At 41.9% G+C, this 21,557-nt stretch overlaps 1 protein-coding gene across 1 annotated transcript; it reads left to right on the top strand.

The window, feature by feature from the left end:
• The first annotated feature begins 8,891 nt into the window (after positions 1 to 8,891).
• RNF138 (ring finger protein 138) lies at positions 8,892 to 21,163 on the top strand. Its single transcript, XM_056854740.1, has 7 exons — positions 8,892 to 8,998; positions 11,293 to 11,458; positions 12,357 to 12,472; positions 15,406 to 15,477; positions 17,644 to 17,749; positions 18,425 to 18,532; positions 21,095 to 21,163. The coding sequence occupies exons 1-7, from the start codon at positions 8,892 to 8,894 to the stop codon at positions 21,161 to 21,163; spliced, it is 744 nt and encodes a 247-aa protein (XP_056710718.1).
• Positions 21,164 to 21,557: the final 394 nt, after the last annotated feature.

The raw sequence follows: 21,557 nt of genomic DNA, 5'->3' as shown, positions 1-21,557 counted from the left end.
AACATTTATCCTGTCCTTTCTCTTGGAAACGTAGAGGAGCGTTCTCCTTTCCTCATTTTGCCCTTATAACTTGGTTTGGTAGATGAAGCTGAGAGAGAACTGGCGTAAGATCACCCAAAGAGCTTCATGGATGAGTTGGGGGTTTAAATCCGGGTCTGTCTGATCCAGGTCTAACACTAACCATAACACTACATAATTGTAGGGCAGTAGACTAATATGTTTTATTTTACACTATTTTTCAAAATACCATTGACTATAAATATATTTTGTAAGAAAGTGCATATTTGTATACAGATGTTTGAAATGGTGAAAATATATTTTATAAGATGCTTGAGCATGACTGGCCGACTCATTCATATTTGGGGGAACAAAAATGGTTAGGATACTTGCATATAACTGAGACACATGGCATTTGGTACATGCGGCTGATCTCCTTTAAATGTTATTCTAGTGGTATGGAAGCCACTTTTGCTTCTTTGTGGTCTCTACATCAAACACTGCTGGGTTTGCTATGAGCTGGTATAAAGAGCCTCAATTGGAGGCTCTGGGCTTATTGCATAAGAGCAATAGTAGTAGAATTTACTTCCAGAATTATGCATTGTGGCTACTTCAGGTGTTTTTCTTTTAGACTTTCTGTTCTTCATTCTCTTCAATAACAACATCAAGGTGCCCACTTCCAGGTACAACAGGATGATTATATCCATCATTATGATATATAGAAAGCAAGAAGTAAACACAGGTTGCTTACCTTTAACTGATTTTTTGGGGCATGGTCATCTGTGTGTTCACATGACTCAGCAACCTTCTCTGCAACAGGATGCTTTTAATTTGCAATGTAACTACATTTTGAGAGTAACTGAGTGGGAAGGCATAATTCCCTCCCCCCTCTAGACATGCACAGTCTAAAGCTATATCTCTGGGAGCGGGGGTAGTTCAAGCCTTGCTAGCTCTAATGATGTATCAAGTCTAGTCCAGAGATCAAGGGTATAATGCTTGACAAAGATAGATTGCTGGGCCCAGGTAACTGCTTTGCATAGTTCCAGGAGTAGACCTCCTGTAATGAAAGCTCATGAAACAGTCATTGCTCTGGTGAAAAAACCCTGAGCCTTTGTGACAGTGCTTATGAGCCAGCTCATGGCAGAGTTCTATAGTTCAGGAAATCCATCAGTGTGAATGCACAGGTGATCATTCCAAATACGACTGTTACAGGTGAGCAAACTATTTTTTTCCATAAGTTGTGCCTCATAGCTAAGATAATCGTTGAATGACTGAACTACAAGGGTAGGGCTAATCACTTGGTTCTTGACCACTGATTGGGCATCAAGGGAACATACTGATTCAATGGAAAAGACCTACATGGTTGGATCATTTAAATTTTACCCAAGCAATCACCGAAAGGTGGCTAGCATAGGGCTAGTGTAAAGTCCATCTTCAGAAAGGGTGTGAAAGGTAAACCCTCAAATGTTCACATTACCTCCAACCCTCCCAGAATACTCTAATTCAGTACACACACAATCTAAGACATACCTATTATTAGAAAAGTCTGAAAACTGGCAGTATTTGAATCTAATATTCAATACATGGGTCTTGAAGTTTACCTCATATGTAGGCTAACCTTCCCACACAAACCAAGCCAACTGCATACGGGATGGAATGTTAGGATGTGGTGCTTCCATTACCTCATCATACTTGGATAGTAGTCAGAAACATACACGACTTAGCAGAATTAAGTTTCATTTACTAGTATGTGTAGGTGGATAGGCAGGTATAGATCGTAATTTTGCACTGTTAATCCTATTGTGGCTACTGTGCCACAGAGGATTGTGATTGGATTGCCAATCTCGAGGTGGAGCTTGCTGTTCTCTAAGAATTACAATGGATCTCAAGATCACAAAAATGATCTCCTCTGGAGAAAATGGAAGCTTTGGAGAGAGCATTGTTTGGCATTACATCCCCACTGAGCTCCTTCCCCAAACTCTGCCCTCCCCAGGCACTACCCTGAAATCTGCAGGAATTTCCCAAGCTGAATTGGCAACACTACTGGTGTAAATGTCATTAACTCAACAGCAGCCATCTTTCATTTCCAAGAGAGCAGAATGCTTTTGGCAGACTTAACTAGTAGTATTCTCTAAGCAACTTAATAAAACAATCTGTGGGGTCAAATCGCTATGGTTCACAGCATATAATGAATATTGCTTCTGAAAACACAACTACCCTGACCTGGATAACCCCAGGGTAGTGTTAGATCTCAGAAACTAAGCAGGGTTGGCCCTAGTTAGAGTTTGAATGGGCGACCTCCAAGGACTACTAGGGTCGTGATGCATAATCAGGCAATGGCAAATCACCTCCAAACATTTTTTGCTTTGAAATCCTATGGGGTCGTCATAAGTCAGCTGTGACTTGACAGCACACACACAATACTGGAGTAAAACATTACAACATATGTTTGAGATGTAAAAATACTTCGCACCTTGACACTAAAGAGATAACAAGAACAGATCCAATCAAACTATATGGAACTAAGGTCTTTCATGCACTTAAAGAAGTTAGCTGTCCTCTGCCTGGCTTGAATGATAGGGGAGGCAAGATGAGAATGGTTCCTTTATTTTATCAGCTACTCTTGAGATAGCCCCAGGCTAACCTGATCTCGTCAGATCTCAGAAGCTAAGCAGAATCGGCCCTGGCTAATATTTGGATGGGAGACCTCCAAGAAATACCAGGGTCATAACGCAGAGGTAGGCAATGGCAAATCACCTCTGACCATTTCTTGCCTTGAAAACCTTAGGGGTTGCCATAAGCCAGTGGTGACTTGATGGCCAAAAAAAGAAGACTATTGGGGAAAGTATGATTTAGAACTACTCAGATTATGGGAAGGAGACCCTACATGAATTGTAACTATCACACAGGTAAGTTTGTATGAGGTAGACGTTTTATGTTGAGAATAAAGCATATTAACCACTCACAGTGGGTGGGATGTTATGCTAATTGGGCTTACTTACCTACAGGTCCCCACCAGTAGCACCTGCCTCATTTTGTACCATGTACACTTATAGGAACACTGGGGAAACATTCCAAAAGAGAATGTAAGTATCCCACATCTAGGGGACTGCTTGTGTTTTCCAAACTCCAAACTAATTACCAAACCACATCAGCTTTCTTCAGACTGTTTTATGTGCTTTGTAGGAAGCAAATATCTTTATCAATGCATGGAAGGCATTCTTTGAGGCTTGATTCAGCAGTTGAGCTGTGGTCAGGAATTCATCATAGAGTTGGAAGGGACCACCAGGGTCATCAAGTCCAACCTTCTGCACAATGCAGGGAATTCACAACTACCTCCCCCCCCCACACCCAGTGATTCCTCCCCTACTCCATGCCCAGAAGATGGCCAAGATGCCCTCCCTCTCATCATCTGCTTAAGGTCATAGAATCAGCATTGCTGACAGATGGCCATCTAACCTCTGCTTAAAATCCTCCAGGGAAGGAGAGCTCACTACCTCCACTGAGGAACCGCTCTGTTAGAGAAAATTCTTCCTAATGTCTAGACAGAAACTCTTTTGATTTAGTTTCAACCCGTTGGCTCTGGTCCGACCTTCTGGGGCAACCGAAAACAACTCGGCACCCTCCTCTATGTGACAGCCCTTGAAGATGGTTATCACATCCCCTCTCAGTCTTCTCGTCTTCAGGCTACCCAGCTCCTTCAACCTTTCCCCCATAGGACTTGGTCTCCAGACCCCTCACCATCTTTGCTGCCCTCCTCTGGACACGTCCCAGCTTGTCTACGTTGGAATATGCAAGGCTGTCATATTAGCCGTGGCAGGCCGAGTTAGATGTAGGGGACCTAGCTGTCAACCTGGGCTGATGTCATGGCCTGGAAAGCCCCTAGGAGGCCTGGTTACACTGGCCAGAACCAGTTGAGGCCAGAGGCTGAGGTGATGTGTTACCCCTGTAGGGTGACTCAGCCTGAACGACTAATTGATGCCTGGTAATTGCATTATGTCTATAAGTGTTAGGCTCCATGAGTCTGCGTCGGGAGATATGGTGGATAGAGTGTGTATATAATTCACAGTGGGTAGCCGTGTTAGTCTGTTGGCAGTAGTCAAAAAGGGCAAGAGTCCAGTAGCACCTTAAAGACTAACAAAAATATTTTCTGGTAGGGTATGAGCTTTCGCGAGCCACAGCTCACTTCTTCAGAGTGTGTATATAGCACTGTAAATAAACAACTGCATTTCTATAAGCTCTAGTGGTTCTGGTGGTCCTTCCTGGACGTTGGCACAATCCGCCAGCTCTCGCAGCAGTCTACATCTTTCTTAAACTGCGAAGATTTAACAACCTCCCAGCTTTCTCCGAGGTTTGCGCAGCCTAGTTTGTTTGTTTTTTGCAAGTTCACATTTTGTTTATGTCATTCAAGCAGCCACCAGAGGGCAGTCACAATGCTACACGCCACGTTCAGAAATTACCCGGGGGGGGGAGGCACGGGGGGGGGGGGACACAGACACCCCTACTGCCTCAGTTCAACCCCCCCTCCTCCAGCAGCGCGCGTTACCAAGCAGCGGGCCTGGTTTCCCAGAATATCGGTCTGGCTTCGCCTAAGCACCACCTCTCCTTTTGACACTGATGTAGAGCTGCCCAAAGATCAAAACCCCAAGGTAAAGATTGGGGGTGGGGGGGAAGGAAAGCGACTTTGTTCGTGTGAACACTCATTCGGGTGACGGGACCAAAGGGATAAGGAAACGAAGGGGATTCTCCTTCCCCCCCCCTCAAAAAAAAGAGAGGCCTGGGCGTCGCTGTCTCGAAACAGGGCTTTTCAACTGGCTGATATTTAAAAATTAACGGCTGTCCTGAGGCCCTCAGCGCGTCGGCGACCACAAACGCCTCGGCGGGCTACCAATAAAAACCCAGGCTTGGAGGGGAAAAAAAGAGTCCCGCGGCCTTTGAGAGCCTCTTGATTTAATTGTCATCGTCGTGAATGAGTTATTCTGGTTTTGCCCGGCGTCGGGGCCTTTTTTATAGTTCCTCCTCCACTCTGGAGGGAAACCGCCTTTAGGGCAGAGGTCAGCGGCGAGCCCACAAACAGAAACGCTTACAGAATACACGGGGAAAGTTTCTTTTTCTAAAAAAAATTTTTTTAATTATTATTTTCAAACTGATTTACAATCTTAATTATTTTTCGATTCCCAAAGTACCTAATATAAAAGATTTCCATCTTGTCCCCAAGCAAGTATATCCGTCTGACTTCCCCTCTCCCCTCCTCAGTCCATTTAATACCCACGTCTCTCTCTTGGGGTTCAGTTCTAATTCATTGTCATAAACCAAATCTGTCAATCCTACGATACATTTTTTTAAAAAAAACTTTAATGGTTGAATGACGCCTCACGTTTTGAGTTAAGGTGAATTCAGATCCCTTGATATTTCCCAGTTTAAGCTCAGTGGCACAATATGTTGCCCGTGCCTCCCATTCTCCCCAAATAGTCAGTATTTTCTTTTTGATTTATTACACGGGGAAAGTTCCCACACAACCAGGGCCTCTCCGCCAGAACGATCACAGCCCGTGCCGAGAAGTGCTCAATGGCGCGGATAAGCGGCGGCTCGAGCCCACCCCCCGCTTTATAGTCACGAGGGACGGCAGGGTGGGCGGGCCGACGGGCGAGGAGCGGCTTGGGGGGGGGGAGGCGCGGGCGTCACTCCTGCGCAATAACAATTCCCGCCGAGGCGGAGCGCGGTTGCTAGGGCGACCTGCCGCCGCCGCCCGCGGTAGGGAGGCCGCCGTGGGGAGGGGGCGGCCCGGGAGCCGCATGGAGGATGGCGGGGGCGGCCCCGGCCCCGGCCCCGCCAGGAACATCCCCGAAGGCCTCGCCCCTCCTGCCAGAGACCCTCCCTTGCTCTCAACAGGTAGCCGTGCCTCCTGGCGCCATCTCCCGGTGGAAAGTGGGGATATTTCAGCCTGCCTTTGACGCCGGCATAGGGTTGCCAACCTCTGGGGTTGCCAGGCCCCTCTTCGCCACCGGCTGGAGGTTTTTGGGGCGGAGCTTGAGGAGGGCGGGGTTTGTGGGGGCAGGGACGTGTATGCCATAGAGTCCAATTGCCAAAGCGGCCATTTTCTCCAGGTGAACTGATCTCTGTCAGCTGGAGATCAGTTGTAATTAGGGTTGCCATCCTCCAGGTACTAAATCCTTGGATAATTGTACAGTGGTGTCTATTTTCTCCTCCTATCCTCCAGGTACTAGCGGGAGATGTGCTATTACCTTTCCTTCCTTTCCTTTTATCCCTTAGAAGCTCCTTGATCAATTGATCTTGAGCAGCAAGCATATATCTAGTGTTGGAGGGATATAAGGACTGAAACAAATCTTGCCACTGACAATGTAGCCTTGGGGTCCCTATCACTTAGTAAAAAAGGCATTATGTCAGTCACAGAGGCATTGGATTTGTATATTAAAAGGGGGAAAATACTCCTGCTATTACAACTGAACTCCAGCCGATAGAGATCAGTTCACCTGGAGAAAAAGGCCGCTTTGGCCATTGGACTCTGTGGCATTGAAGTCCCTCCCCTCCTCAAACCCCGCCCTCCTCAGGCTCCGCCCCAAAAATCTCCAGGTGTTTCCCAAAGTGGAGCTGGCAACCCTAGTTGGAGTAGTGGGACATCTCCAGCTAGTACCTGGAGGATAACCCACAAAATAGAAGCGCTCCAGTGCTAATACCATAAGGTTAGAAATTCAGCACAGAGATACTAGTACAAAGTAGACAAAGTATTATAGTGTTTAAACATGTAATGAAACAAAGTGCATTGATACATACAGGAAACACATGCAACTATATATACAAATGTACAATTCTTTTTCTGATGCAGTCTTTATACAATGAGATTTCCTTGTGTAGTTGTAGGAAAATTTATTAAAAAGTCCATAAGGTACTTCAATAAATATTCAAGTCTTCATAGGATAGCATACGAGCTTAGCCATTACACTTGGGAGTATCCTACGGGAACCAGCTAACTGAGTATATGATACATGATACAGTTTGTGAAATTGAATTAAATTGGGGCTGAAGAAATATTCTTGAAACGGCCGTCCCCCGTCTATTGCTATCCTATGAAGACTTGAATATTTATTGAAGTACCTTAAGGACTTTTTAATAAATTTTCCTACAACTACACAAGGAAATCTCATTGTATAGAGACTGCATCAGAAAAAGAATTGTACATTTGTATATATAGTTGCATGTGTTTCCTGTATGTATCATTGCACTTTGTTTCATTACATGTTTAAACACTATAATATTTTGTCTACTTTGTACTAGTATCTCAGTACCTGGAGGATGGCAACCCTACCAGCGTCCAGGTACTAGCTGGAGATCCCCTGCTATTACAACTGATCTTCAGCCAATAGAGATCAGTTCACCTGGAGAAAATGGCTGCTTTGACAATTGGACTCTATGGCATTGAAGTCCCTGTCTCCACAAACCCCGCCCTCCTCAGGCTCCGCCCCCAAACCTCCCACCGGTGGCAAAGAGGGACCTGGCAACCCTACGCCAGCAGGTGAAGTCGCCGGAGGAATTAAACAGGAGAGGAATGATAACAGTGCCTTTCCAAAGCTCGTTTGACACCGGAATATTGAGATCAACGGGTTTAGAAGGTGTAACTAGGGTTGCCAACCTCCAGGTACTGGCTGGAGATCGGCTATTATAACTGATCTCCAGCCAATTGGGATCAGTTCACCTGGACAAAATGGCTGCTTTGACAATTTGACTCTATGGCATTGAAGTCTCTCTCCTCCCCAAACCCCACTTTCCTCAGGCTTTGCCCCCAAAATCTCCAGGTATTTCCCAGCCCGGAGCTGGCTACCCTAGGTATAACTCTGATTTGGATGGCACTGTAAGCTGAGAGGAGCACTTTCTCCTCCCTTGCTAGCCTTTTTACTTCATTGTAGGTATTTCACAGGTTGTGGCACTGCTGCCTTGCCAATATCATAATGGGTTTATATTATTATATTACTTATGTATGGCCTTTCAGTTTAGAAAACAAAGCAATGTTAACAATAAAAGTCTCTGAAAATATGTGAAAACTAAACAATACATGAAATGAGAATTCAGTTTACAAGTAACAGGAAATTCACGTGTAAAATGCATTGCCAACAAAGGCCTAACAAAAATTTTAAAATATAATTATCAGTAACAGTAAAATGAAGGGGACAGATGAGTTTTTTGAGATCAGGTAATTGCAGAAGGGTAGCCCTGTTAACAACTTATTATCTTCATAGCCTCGGTGTGTCCCGCAAACATTATCGTAGAATGAAAGATTGATAGACTGTAAATTGCCATGAGGTTACTGTTTATTTTTTATTCCAGAGTTACAGTGTCTACATAGAAAAAGGCCCTGCACCTTATAGAAAATAATCAGTGGTGAAAATGGACAGAATCCAGAGCAGTTTCATTGTCAGATGTCAATTGGGGAGGGATGTTGGGACAAATGAGGAAAGATGATCACCCAGTTTTTTAAATTAAACTGCCATAAGAACATAAGAAAGGCCATGCTGGATCAGACCAAGGTCCATCAAGTCCAGCAGTCTGTTCACATAGTGCCAACTAGGTGCCACTTACAGCAGTTCCTTTAAACTTATTCCTAGGATCCTCATACTCAATATGTAAAATCCTGAGGAAACAGTAGTTTTTCAGGCACCCAAATTCATTTTCATACTTTTTAAAGCTTTTCTATATCATAGTAGTGCAAAACTCTTTCTTGGCACTACTGAGGTCTAAGTTGTAATAAAAAAGAAAGCCAACAAAATGAAACATTAAATAATTTCAAATGGAAGGAACACATCTGCTTGTATCTGTAGCACAGCATGATTATGTATTTTTCTCCCATTGTTCTTTCAGAAAGGCTGCTGTTTGCTGCCATGAAAGAGGAACCTGCCACAATTTGTTTCAATGAAGATGATTACTACTGTCCTGTCTGTCAAGATGTCTTCAAAACACCCGTGAGAATTTCCATTTGTCAGCATGTGTAGGTATCAGCCCCAACACCCACTTCTTGTTTTTCCCTTCTTTTGACAATTATAATTTTGCCCTCTCCTTTTCCCATCTTTAAAAATGATTTGCAAGAACACTTTTTTTTGTTCCACTTCCAGTGATAATGAAAACAATGTGAGGTTTGCTAAATGTAGCTGTTAATGAAAACATAATTCTAAATTTATGAGATGCTTGTGCATTTCTGTATGTGAAGAATACTGATACAAAATAGCTCTTACATAATCACTACAGATGCTCTTAATGGGGTTTATACTTATTGATGAAAATGCGTTTACTGCATCCTTTTAAATTCAAATATCTGAACATGTAAATATTGCCATCTTCTGTAGTGGGGTATGAATATTTTAGCATCACATTAATTTTTCTTGGGCTTGTTCAGTCAATTTTATTAATGTTTTAGTCACAGACCTTAACAATGTTCAGATTAAAACCATACAAAATGTATACAAAACACCCAGAGTTACATGAATAAAATTTTTAAAATGTTACAGACAGCCACATATATACATATTGATTACTGAATTGAATGTTATAGTTCTCCTAAATTATTCTTTCTGTGTCAACTTCGGGGTCTAATTTTCAACAAATTTCTTCCTTAGCTTAGAAGCTAACATGATATAAAAGGCCACACTAAGCGTGATTTTTGAATTAACGTCTGCCATTAAAAATCTAACTCGGCCCTCCTGTGTCTAAAACATCTGGGATATGCTGGGTTAATATAAAACAAATGGAGTTATAAAATGGGCAACTAAACAAAATATGTGGGAGATCCTCTATTGAACCTGAGGAGCAGGGACATAGCCTTAGGTTATGAGGATTTTTTTTATATCTACCATGGGTGAATGCTGAAGGCATCATTTGGAATCGTGCCGTAGTAAATGCTCTCCTTAACCCTGGGTCCAAAAGTTCCATTAAATAATTTGAAAATAACTTATTTGATTTGAATAACGGATACCATGGGGAGAACTTGGACTTTTGTATTAGGCACATATCATTATCAGTTTCTTTGTCAGCAATCCATTTTTTGATATCTTTTGAGTCCCATGTGTTTAAGATTTATAGCAAAGGCAAATTATACAATTGTAGGATGAGTATAAGGACCTTATCCCAATGGTTTTCCTTTGAATAGAACATATAGCTGTAATACACCAATTTTGAGTTAGTCGATTTTTAGGTAGAAAAGTAAAATTCTTCAATGGGCTCTCATGGCAACTGACGGCAAGCCTGCCTCCACTCTAAGGAATGCTGCAGGCACCCCTTGAGGCAAACCCAAGATCTTCCTAATAAAACTATTTTGGATTTTCTCCAAATCATGCAATATTTTCTGTTTTTGCCCCCAGATCTCAATTCCATATAACAGCTGCGGTATTACTTTCCCCACAAAAGCTTTAAATGCTGGGGCAACCATACAGCCTCCTCTGGAATAGTAGAATTTTAAAATGGCACCCATAGTTCGACGTGCCGACAGAATAGCAGATTTACATTGCATTTGCCATGACAATGTGGGTTGGAAAGTTATGCCTAAGTATTTAAAAAGCTGGTCCTGTTCTACTTTTTGGTTTGCTATTGTCCAACTGTGGCCAATCCTACGGTTGCCAAAAACAACTATTTTAGTTTTGTTGTAGTTAATCTTTAGAGATTCCCTGTTGCAGTATTCAACCAGCGTTTCCAGCCTTTCCTTTAGCCCAGTTTTCGTGAGGGCCATCTTGGGCTTATTGAAAATGTGTGATAAATTTTATGTGTGACTTTACTGTATTGATTCACTTTAAGGAGGGACCCAGGGTGCGAGGCTGAAAGCGTGTATCTCAGGACCTCAGGATGGCTGAGGCAGGCCTTGACAAATTTTATTAGACTATAGGAGCCAGCCCAAAAATTTATGACAGACTTATTTTTCATCCTTCAGAGACTCATATGATTAACAATATTTTCTTAATTATTGCTACCCCATAACCTAATTCTAAACTATTAAGTTTTACAACTTATTAAAGCTATGACAAAAGTATTGTAGTATATAAATAAATATAGGGGTAGTCCTGGTTGACATCCCCCAAACAAAAAGCTAAACTCTAGTCCTGGCCTAACCTCTCCTAAATTTTTCATAATTCTGTTATTGATTTCAAAAGCTCTATTTAATTGACTATTGGAGCCAGTATAGAAGGCATAATTGAAATGTACTATAATTCCAGGATTAGAATAGCTATTTGTTGGTACAGAACTACACTTTTTATTTTTATTTTTTTTTGTATACCAATTTATATTTGGGTTCAGGTTTTGCAGGAAATGTTTCTTAATGGCTATGAAGGAAGGTGGAACGCACTGCCCATTATGCCGGGGAATTGTGACCAGAAAAGAAAAAGCACGCCCCAACAGAGCCTTAGATGTTGAAAACAGTATGAAGAAGTTGTTGGGGAGCTGTAGATGCTGTGACAAACAGGTAGAGTGGTTGAATAGTTTTAACTATACAAAAATCATTTTTTCTAAGCAGACAGGTGGTATTGTGTCATTGTAAGCAATCAAGTTTTTTGCCTTATGAAGATCTTGAGAGGCTGCAGACTGTCTCTATGTAAGAAATACTGTATTGTGTGTAGGTATTAAGACAACACCTTCCTGCAGTGTCTTTTGTTGTGTGCATGACTTGTGGGAGAATTCGTGCAAATTAAAACTATTACTTTGGGGCTGAAATAGTCCAGCAATCTTTCTTTCATATCCAGATCTATTTTTCCATTATACATTTTGAATGATTTGACTACAAGCTTAAGTTACCATGCACTATACAAACAGAAACCTGATCTTAGATACTTTAATTTTATCCATCCTCCCTTGTGTTATATGAAGGTCAAGCCATAACATACTGTAGGTTTTTTTTCATGCAGTCTATGTACTGAGCTCAGTAAGAACATAGTTAAGAATGATGAGAGCAATCTGTGAGCTACTTCCTATCTAGGATGTGGTTTAGTGATGGTAATACAATACATTTTATAGAAACGTACATAAACTAATTGACATGATGCTGCATTTTTCTATTTTCTTGCTGTGTTTTTTTCTATTAACAGGTGGGGTTTTTCCAAATTAACCTATGAACTTACTTTATACCAAGTCAGATCATTGGTTTATTTATCTCAATATTGCATTTATTTAAAACACCAAACTATTAGAACTGGCAGCAAAAAAAAAAAAAAGATAAACGCTCATGCTGGCAGCAGCTCTTCAGGGTCTTAAGCAGAGAAGTGTCTTTAACACCTGCTACCTGAGGTTTTTTAAGTGCAGATTCTGAACTGTGTCCCCTCCCATTTGCCTTTTAAAATTTCATTGAGAAATAACTTTATTTACAGGTTAGATTATCTCGTATGAGACTGCATTATAAGTCATGTAAGAAATATCAAGATGAATATGGCGTTCCTTCTTCCATTCCAAACTTAGAAATATCACAAGATTCAACCAGAAACAGGTAAATCATGTTTGCAAGTATCTTCATAAATTTGTGTCGTTTTAACAAAAAAAATCCCAAACTTGTATCCACAAGTGTCAACCCATGCCTGCTTGCAGAGTGGGCACCAATGGCTGCCTGGCTTATCAGTGGCAGGATGGGTTCTCCCTTCCTTCCTCCCGCCCGCCTGTCCGACACATGCAGCAGCTCCTGCTCCTCTGCCCATGCACCCCACAGCCACCCCTAAGGAGACGTTCCATCACATCATCTGCACAAATGAAGAGATCTTTCCTCTCTTGGGGAGGGATTTGAACTTCAGTTTTGTTCATAATTTTCTTCAAACCTGGGGGTCCCCCAATTGAGATCTTGCTAGAGAGTAAACTCTCAGTCTCTCCATTTATACTTTGGAACTCAGTTGTGATTGTGAAAATGTCAAATAACACCTATATGAACTTAGTTTTTTAAATGCATACATCCTACTTAACTTTGATCAGAAGCCCATAGAGCTCTATGTGATTTACTTCCAAGTATATATGTGTAGGTTTACAGCTCTTATCTTACTTTTGAGTGTATTTATTTGGAGAGGACATATAATTAGACTTAAATCTGGACACCATGTATTTAGTTCCCATGTTTGTCTTAATCTCACTATGTGTTTTGGTCAAGTTACTGTCTCAATTTCTACCTTTGCTTTAAAATTGTGATGGAGAATTCTTTTTTTATTACATTTTACCCCAGATAGTTAGAAATGAAAGATGGGCTCCAAGTTTTTCATGGGAGGATAACAGTACTTACCAAGTCACGTTCTGGGAAATAATAAAGATGCCTTGGAGTTGTCTCAACCACTGTCTCTTCAAACACAATGCAGTTCTTATCAGACTGATGCCGGTCTACTAAAGTGGTGAATGTTAGGGAAGACCTCTGTCCTTACAGATAATCATTCCTTCCCATTTGCTTTCAGTAATGAACAAAACACCTGAAAGAGGGAGCTCCAAAGCTAACCTTGTAATTGGTGACTTCAGATCCACAATTGCCTCTTAAGAAAAATTCTACCTCTTTTTGAAAAAGAGAGGCTTTTTCTATGGAGGGTTGAGTGGTCAGAAATAACTCATCCTAGAGGAAATGGTGTCTGGCACTTTTATTTCTTTTTATCCTGCCCCTTCTCCAAAGAGCTCAGGACAGCATACACAGTCTTTCTCTCCCATTTTCTCATTGCAGTCACTCTGTGAGATAAGTTAGGCTGAGAGATAGGGCATAGTCTAGAGACACCAACAAACTTCACAGCTGAGTAGGGATTTGAACCCAGATTTCCTTGGTCCAAGCCAAACACCTTTCCCCCTACAGCACATTATAAGAGTAGGCTAAGAACCACTATTCATAAGCACTAGCTCAGCAAATGCAGAGTGGTAAGAGGTAAGTTGCCCTGACCTGGATGGCCCAGGCTAGCCTGATCTCGTCAGCTCTCAGAAGCTAAGCAGGGTCAGCCCTGGTTAGTATTTGGATGGGAGACCACCAAGGAAGTCCAGGGTTGCTGTGCAGAGGAAGCCCTGGCAAATCACCTCTGTTAGTCTCTTGCCATGAAAACCCCAAAAGGGGTCTCCATAAGTCGGCTGCGACTTGATGGCAGTTTACACACACACACAAGAGGTAAGTTATGCTTATCTTTTGATTTCTTTTCGAAATTGATTGTTTTCTGTTGACCCTTTCCTCTTTCTGTCAGCAAACTTTGGTTTAACTGCTCCAGTGGTATAGTTCTGCAAATTTACTAATACTTCACATGCCTGGAAGTGAGAGTAAATGGTTTCAAGAGGAATTACTCTTGTGTGAGTTTGGAAAGGCTACCCCCGCCCCAGCCAAGTAGGGGTCACACACCCGCACCTAGGTTATTTCCTCCACTGCCGTCTCTCCATGAGTAATCCCTGTCTTGAAGCAGCAATAGTAATCTAGGAGTTTAGGAGTCATCTATGATAATTTTTGTGGTCAATCCCAAAGGAAGCAGTCTTAGTCAAACACAAGATCCAGTGTAAAAAGGGATGTTCAAATTCTCTGAAGAGAATAGTGTCATGAAACAAATACAAATGGGTTGGATCCAACCAGTTTTTCTGTTGGTGAAAAAGAAAGCAGGCATTCTGTTTGACCACCCAAAAAAGGCTATGCTGGGAGTCCTAGGACCCACCTGTACAAAAGCCACGTGGGCTGGGGACTATAGAGTGGAAGGTGAAACCAAGTGAAAAACTGGCTGGATCCAACCTACTGCTTTCATTTTTTGAGGTGAAATACATTAACGTAGTTATAAATGATAAGTTCAATAATTTATTAAATTAGTGTTCATTCAGATGCCTCTAGCTTACATTAAATATTAAGTGTTGGTGAAAGTGAAATCATTTAGGTTGTTTCTGCAATTTGGATGCCGGTTCTTCTCACATGCCCATTAGACAAGTTATAGAAGTTTTTTTACATGTAACACCTAGTGTTTCAGTTATTTCAGATTTTTTGTGGCTTTGCACAAATACTTCCCTATCCATTCAAGCAGCCCCATTCTATGATTGTACGTACAAACATGGAGAAATGAAAATGTGAATGGATGGTACAGTGCTATAGATTTCTGAGGTTATAGTATCTGGAAAACTTCTGCTGGGTTTGCAGCTGCCAGGTGTATCCAGGTGTGACCCCGTTTGCAGTTCTGTTCCTTTATGTAGTCACAGGTACATCTTGGAAGCAATCAATTATCCCCAGTCCCCTATAACACAAGGTGTACCAACATTTTGTAGGTCTTATCAAAATCTTTTATGCAGGGCTTTTGAAGTGTTTTTGTTATCAGTTCAGATAACTCCCATGCATAACCAAATCCTGACTGTGTTTATTCAAAAGGGTTTAGTGGGATTTATTGTTTATAACACTGTTTAGGATTGTAACCCTTTCTGTATCAATAAACTTGCAACTTTTATGTGAAGTTTTAGAAGTGAGTCTTCTATTTCGGAAATTGGAGAAAATTCTAATGTACAAGTTCCTGAAGAAGATACCAGGTAGGATCATCTTTGAAGTCCATAATTATTTGGATTTACATATTAGTTCTGTGATAAGAGGGAGTAGTAGTGGCCAAGGGAAGCACTTAGCTGCAGTCAGGCAGATTAGAGAACATAAATGTTCCAGTGTCTCTGATGTGTTTGCAGTGCCTTTGCTATGTACATACACAGGTGTGTATGAGCAGATGCTTCTTCATTTACTTCATTTATTTTCCATATAGGTAGGAAATCTCTTGAGAACAAAGTCCTTTATTTCATCCTAGCTTCAATGACCAGCTTTATCTCTCTGCAAGTCTTTCTCATATTACTGTATATTTCAGGAACGGAAAACATTTATTTCAGTGTCCAAAATGTTTGTAAAATAATGATTCTAAGCCTATTTGAAAGTATCTTAGCCTAGGTTGAAAGTATCATATAACATAGTCCAAAAATTTTTAAGGGATTGTGGTTTTTTTTGTGTTTCACAGGAGTGCTGTTGTGTTTTTGTGGAAAGGCAAGAAAAAGAGTTTTTAAAAATTCCCATTTCCCCAACATGGAGGACTGATGCAATGTAGTGACTTTCCTTACCAAGAAACAAATTCAATCATGCTCCAAAAAGCAAGGAAATTGTAGTTAAGGCCAGCACAAAACTACAGAATGAAGTCTAACACTTTGCGTTTGTTTACAGCTTAGGTTCTCTGATGCTGCCCTTTGCCTTACCTTCCTTAACTCTAATTCTGCCCCTTGGCAGGTAGAGCAATACAACACTTCACATCCAAACAAGTTAAATTAATTAATAAAGTACAGGAGACATGTATCTCATACATACAGACATAGGTATTAGTCAAAGGTGTATTAAAATAAAATCTGCTTTTTAGCCCTCTTTCCCCTCATACCTTCCTTTATTTTTTAATTCAGTTTCAAATAATGCAACCTTATAAGATATACTTTTAACTTTATCAGACAGCAGATATATAACTATATCATGTGAAGACCAACCAATATACTGAGAAAGATAAAAAGAAAATTCGTACAAAATCAAAAATCTTGGGAATCATACAATGGGTTTAATCTTCAACAGCTCTTTGACATATACACAGTCAATCTTTAATAGAGATAAGCAGGTAGCTGCCCTCCAAATATGCTGGAGAGAGGAAGGGATTGTGATTGTGAGCTGCTTTGAGACTCCTTAAGGTAGAGAAAAGTGGGGTATAAAAATCAATTTCATTTGCTCCCCCTTCTGGAGCAAATGGGTCTATGGATAGATGATGCTGTCCAGCTTCACACGCAAATACACAGAAACAAAGAAAGAATAGCTCCTTTTCAACCCCCCCCCCGGGGCATTGAAGGTCCTCACCAATCTAGGTTCTGAAATCCTTTTTGCTGGAGCCTGCCAGAAAATGGTAGCCAATGGAAAGGTGCTACTTATACCAGATTAGTATAAGTATTATTTTCCCCACAGGATGCAAAAACATCTTGATCTGGGAGTGATGGGATTTTCCCACTCTGGTGTTTGTCAACAGCGGTTCATCTCCATAAATGTTAGGCCATCCTAAGATAAAAATGTTTTCCCTGCCCTCATCCACAACAAAGAGTACAACACTTAAGAAAGCTGTGTAAATGCTGGATAAAAATTTAGCTGTGTGTCAAAACATGGAATGCCTAGATAAATAGATAGGGGGAAAACATCTAATAAAGAAAATGTAACTGCACTGAGCCTATGATGCCAGTGAGCACAGCGTGTCGGAGGGTACGGGTTGGGTCCAGCGCAAAATTTCTGTTTACACTGAAGTTCTTATGTAAGCAGAAACACAAGAAAAAGACCATGATGAGTCATTTGTGCTAAGTCAAACATACTGAATCCCCTCCTGCGTTTCCACTTCAGCAAGATCTTCCGCAGCAAAATTCTGGGCACTATAATATATAGAGATGGATACAGTTGATGGTGCATGAGATCTTGTGCAAGTGAAACTGAGTTAAGTCTGTTTCCATTTGCTCGTTACTGGATCCAGGCCTTGGTCTGTACTGTTCATGGACCATGGAAGGTGATACTCTTATTTTACAAATTATGTTCGTGGATTTGTAAACAACTCTTCTCTGAATTTTTTTTTTTTTTAAAAAATAGAGCATAAATCCAATTTCTTGGTTGTCATCCATGTGACTTTTTTTTTACTGTCCCCCCCCCAGTGGACAGCCCACATTCAAATGCCCTTTGTGTCAAGAAAGCAATTTTACAAGACAGCACTTATTGGACCATTGCAACAACAGCCATCTTTATCAAATAGATGCTGTAGTGAGTATATGTATATACAACTTTAATGTTTGCCAATGTTGTATTATAGCTCATACTCTGCAGTATGAGCTTGCTGTTTAAAACTGTCTTAAACTCAAATATGCTGAGAGGGAAAGAAAAGCTCTTACCTGATGAACTTCTGGTGTTTTTATAGGTAGATGGGTGTTCTTAATTGGGTTAGGGGTCACTTCTGAGATTGGGAAGGCAGAGCTAAAAGCCTCTTCCTGGAAGGCAGAACTTTCCAACCAGTTTCCAAGACCAAGAGGCCAGACTCTGAAACAAGGTTACTGAGGACTGAAATCCTATTCCTAAGAGAGAGGAAACTCCAGAACAAGATTTGGGGGAACATTTTGGGCCACCCTGGAAGGGGGGAGGCAGGAAAATCATACTGTGGGTGCAAGGACTTGTGCGTGCGAAAACATTAGCGTGAATTCAAACTTGTGTAGGCAAAGTTGGATGTAATATATACTTCTTTGTAAATGTTACGTCTTCTGTCAGCCTCTTCAGTTTAACGGCATTTCTGCTCAGGCTTATTTTCTGGGAAATTGTAACATTAACACATTAATGGTAACGTATATGAGAAATCATCTGTATTACTTGATAGTAGTGAATAATGATCCAATCAGGATTTCATGTAGCTTGTATATGTTGAATCTGATTTTCTCTTATTTTTAGATCTGTCCTATTTGTGTGACTCTTCCATGGGGAGATCCTACTGAGGTCACAATAAATTTTGTTAGTCATTTAAATCAAAGGCATCAAGTTGACTATCAAGGTTTTATGGTAAGAAGCATTCTGTTCTCGCCTTTTGAATTAAATGATTAAAATTTTCTTCTTTGTAAGACTGAACTAGGCCTCTGTTTATCCCAGGTTAATTTTGATACATGCGCATTCTGTAGAAACTCTGTAGTCTTCTAACAGCGCATTCCTCAAATGCACCAGAGGCCTTAGGAGGCTGACAAAGGCCTCCGCCAGCACAGGGGCCCACACCACCAGTGCCTGGAAGGCGCACGCCGGCGTGAGTGGCCCCAGCGCCAGCGTGCAGGCTTGGCTGCCGGTCCCTGGCAGCCATCACGGCAGCACTGGCCCCGGACGCCATCGCAGCCTCCCGCCGGACGCCGGCCTCTGGCACAGGCTGCTGCAGCGAGCCGGGAGGCATTTCCGGGGCGTAACGGCGCCCCAGGAAGCGTTTTTGGGGTGTAATAGTGCCGGCTGGGGGTTAGGCTCAGGAACGCCCCCCCTTTTTTTGCGAGATACCCTATGAGGGTTGCACGGGTTTTTTGCACCGCTAGTTTGCCTCCTAAGCCCGGCGCAGGCATTCCTTTCAGGAATGCGCTGTAAGTTAAGTTGCCTACATGTCTTAGCAGTGCTTCCATTTTCCTTAGTAAGCTGTGGAATCTTTTCTAGTTAGCATTTACAATAAGGCTAGAAATGTACCTGAATTCTGTTTTCGCTACAGAGTAACCTTAAAACATGACAAACTAGATCCTCTACATCACAAGGGAAATTGCTGTTTATTCAGAGATACATTAATTCTTCCCACAGTTAGCAATAAGAGACAGCTGAAGAATGATTGTTCCCCACATACATTTCTTTCGTCCCATTGTCCTCTAGAAACAGGCTTTTACAATAATACTGCAGCAAACCGTAGTCCCTTTTTCATACAACCTTCAGCTTTCTGGGGGGGGGGGCAGGATCTCCTGTCTCCATCTTAAGCATGCATATACTTAAATAATGTACCTAAAATGTTCCAGTCTTGAAATCTTTGCACAGCTACGGCTAATTAGTTGGAGTTGGTGTCCCGGGTCTGGTTGAATCCTGCACTCCTCTTGTTCTCTGCAAGTTGCTTGTGCATAGCATCCTCTCTCCCCACCCAGTAAATAAACACATCCTCACTCCTGTAATGATGTAAGGATGCTTCCATCAGAGAGTGTTTTGTAGCCAGGAAGCAGCAGAAGCAAGTAAGTGACATCTGACATGAAAGGTACAGGAGGTTAGAGAATGGTTTCCAGCCTTTTTGGTATGGAGACCCACAAGCCCAAATTTACTTTGTATGGCAACCCATCCAGGGCTGGCACAAGGTTTTTTGGTGCCATAGACAAACTATGACCAGGGCACCCATCTGTTCCAGCATTCCATTTTGTGTAGTGCCCAACCAGATGTTTCTGAGAAAACAACAAACAGCACACGAAGGGTGCAGCTGCCCTCACTATGAACCCCAAGCAGGTGGGAGTTCATCTCCTCCTCTGCCAGCTGGGCCAGAGGTGGAGTTTGAGAAGGTGTGCTGGGGGGGTGATGGGTTGAGGAGATACATGAAGATAGCAGATGATGGTGAAGAGGCTAGCCCAAGGGGCTCAGTTCAGGACATTTCCCACAGCAGGTAGAGAGCAATGAGGCTCTGCAAGGGGGTGGGCAAGAGGTTGGGCTGCTGAAGGAGCAGCACCAAGACAGAGTCCATGCACCCACACACCTCTTTCTATCCTCCTCTGGTTTTCCATGGCATGCCGAACATCTCCCAACTACTCTCCAACTCCCCCTCACCCAGCTGCCTTCCAGCTACTACTGTGAAGTTACTAGTTGCTAGATGGGTTTTCTCCACCCTCATTATTGTTTCAAAGGAAGGGAGGAAGATGAGAATGTGAGAAGTTGATGAAGAGAAAAGGAAGAGAAGGTTGCAAAGGGCAGGCTTGACCCATAGGGAGGGCTGGCTGCAACCTACTTTCAGTGGCTTCATGGCCTGCTTTTGGGTCCTGACCCACAGGTTGGGAAACACTGGGTTAGAGTACAAGGAAACAAATGAGTACTGAGAAGAAAAAGAGTTGGTTTTTATATGCCGGCTTTCTTTACCAATTAGGGAAGAATCAAACCGGCTTACAGTCACCTTCCCTTCCACTCCCCACAACAGACACCCTGTGAGGTAGGTGGAGCTGAGAGAGCTCTAAGAGAGCTGTGATTAGCCCAAGGTCACCCAGCTGGCTTCACGCGTAGGAGTGGGGAAACAAATCCAGTTCACCAGATTAGCCTCCGCCGCTCACGTGGAGAAGTGGGGAATCAATCCCGGTTCTCCAGATTAGAGTCCACCACTCTTAACCATTACACCACGCTGGTTCAAGATTGGGGTCCAAGGGGAAGATCTCAAAAGAAATTGACACAGAAGAGAGTTTTGCTAGGCACACACACAAAAAGAATGACTTATAGAAGAATGTTATCCATGTGCCAAGATGGTTAATGTAAATTCTTTCACTGGAGTCCATTTATTTAATAATGCAACAAACACATTAAGCTCAGAGATACAGTTTTAATTTTGGAAGTGTTATTTCTAACTAAATATTTTGTTACATTTAGAATCTTCAGCTAGATGAGGAGACTTTGTTCCAAAATGCCGTTGAAGAGTCTTGTCAAGTGAACCTTTGAAGTTTCCAAGCTGCTCACAACACTGCTGCCTACTGGAGGGGGAGCTGCTTTAGTGGTCTCAATATTAATAAAAGGGAGCCCCGTGTCCCATTGGACAGTGGTTGTTATTTTCTTTTAACTTCAGTTCATTTTAAAAATGCTTTATATTTAAACCAACACAGCAAGTAATGTTATATTTTAGTATGGAATACTTTCTCCTTGAGTAATGGTAGAAACAGTGCAAATATTTTGTGCCTTTGATAATTGAGCTGTTTAGAGTTGTTTCTTCTTTTCTTTTTGCTTTTTAAAAGCTTTGATATAGTATATTCTTGGAAATATTTTAGTCACATTGTAATGAGAGCTGAAACTGGTATTGGAATGTAGAAAATTAGGGAAAGTCTCTTTGTATAATTGC

Source organism: Euleptes europaea, chromosome 8 (genome assembly GCF_029931775.1).
Source record: "Euleptes europaea isolate rEulEur1 chromosome 8, rEulEur1.hap1, whole genome shotgun sequence".
NCBI lineage: Eukaryota > Metazoa > Chordata > Lepidosauria > Squamata > Sphaerodactylidae > Euleptes > Euleptes europaea.
This window is presented reverse-complemented; position numbering and strand designations above follow the sequence as displayed.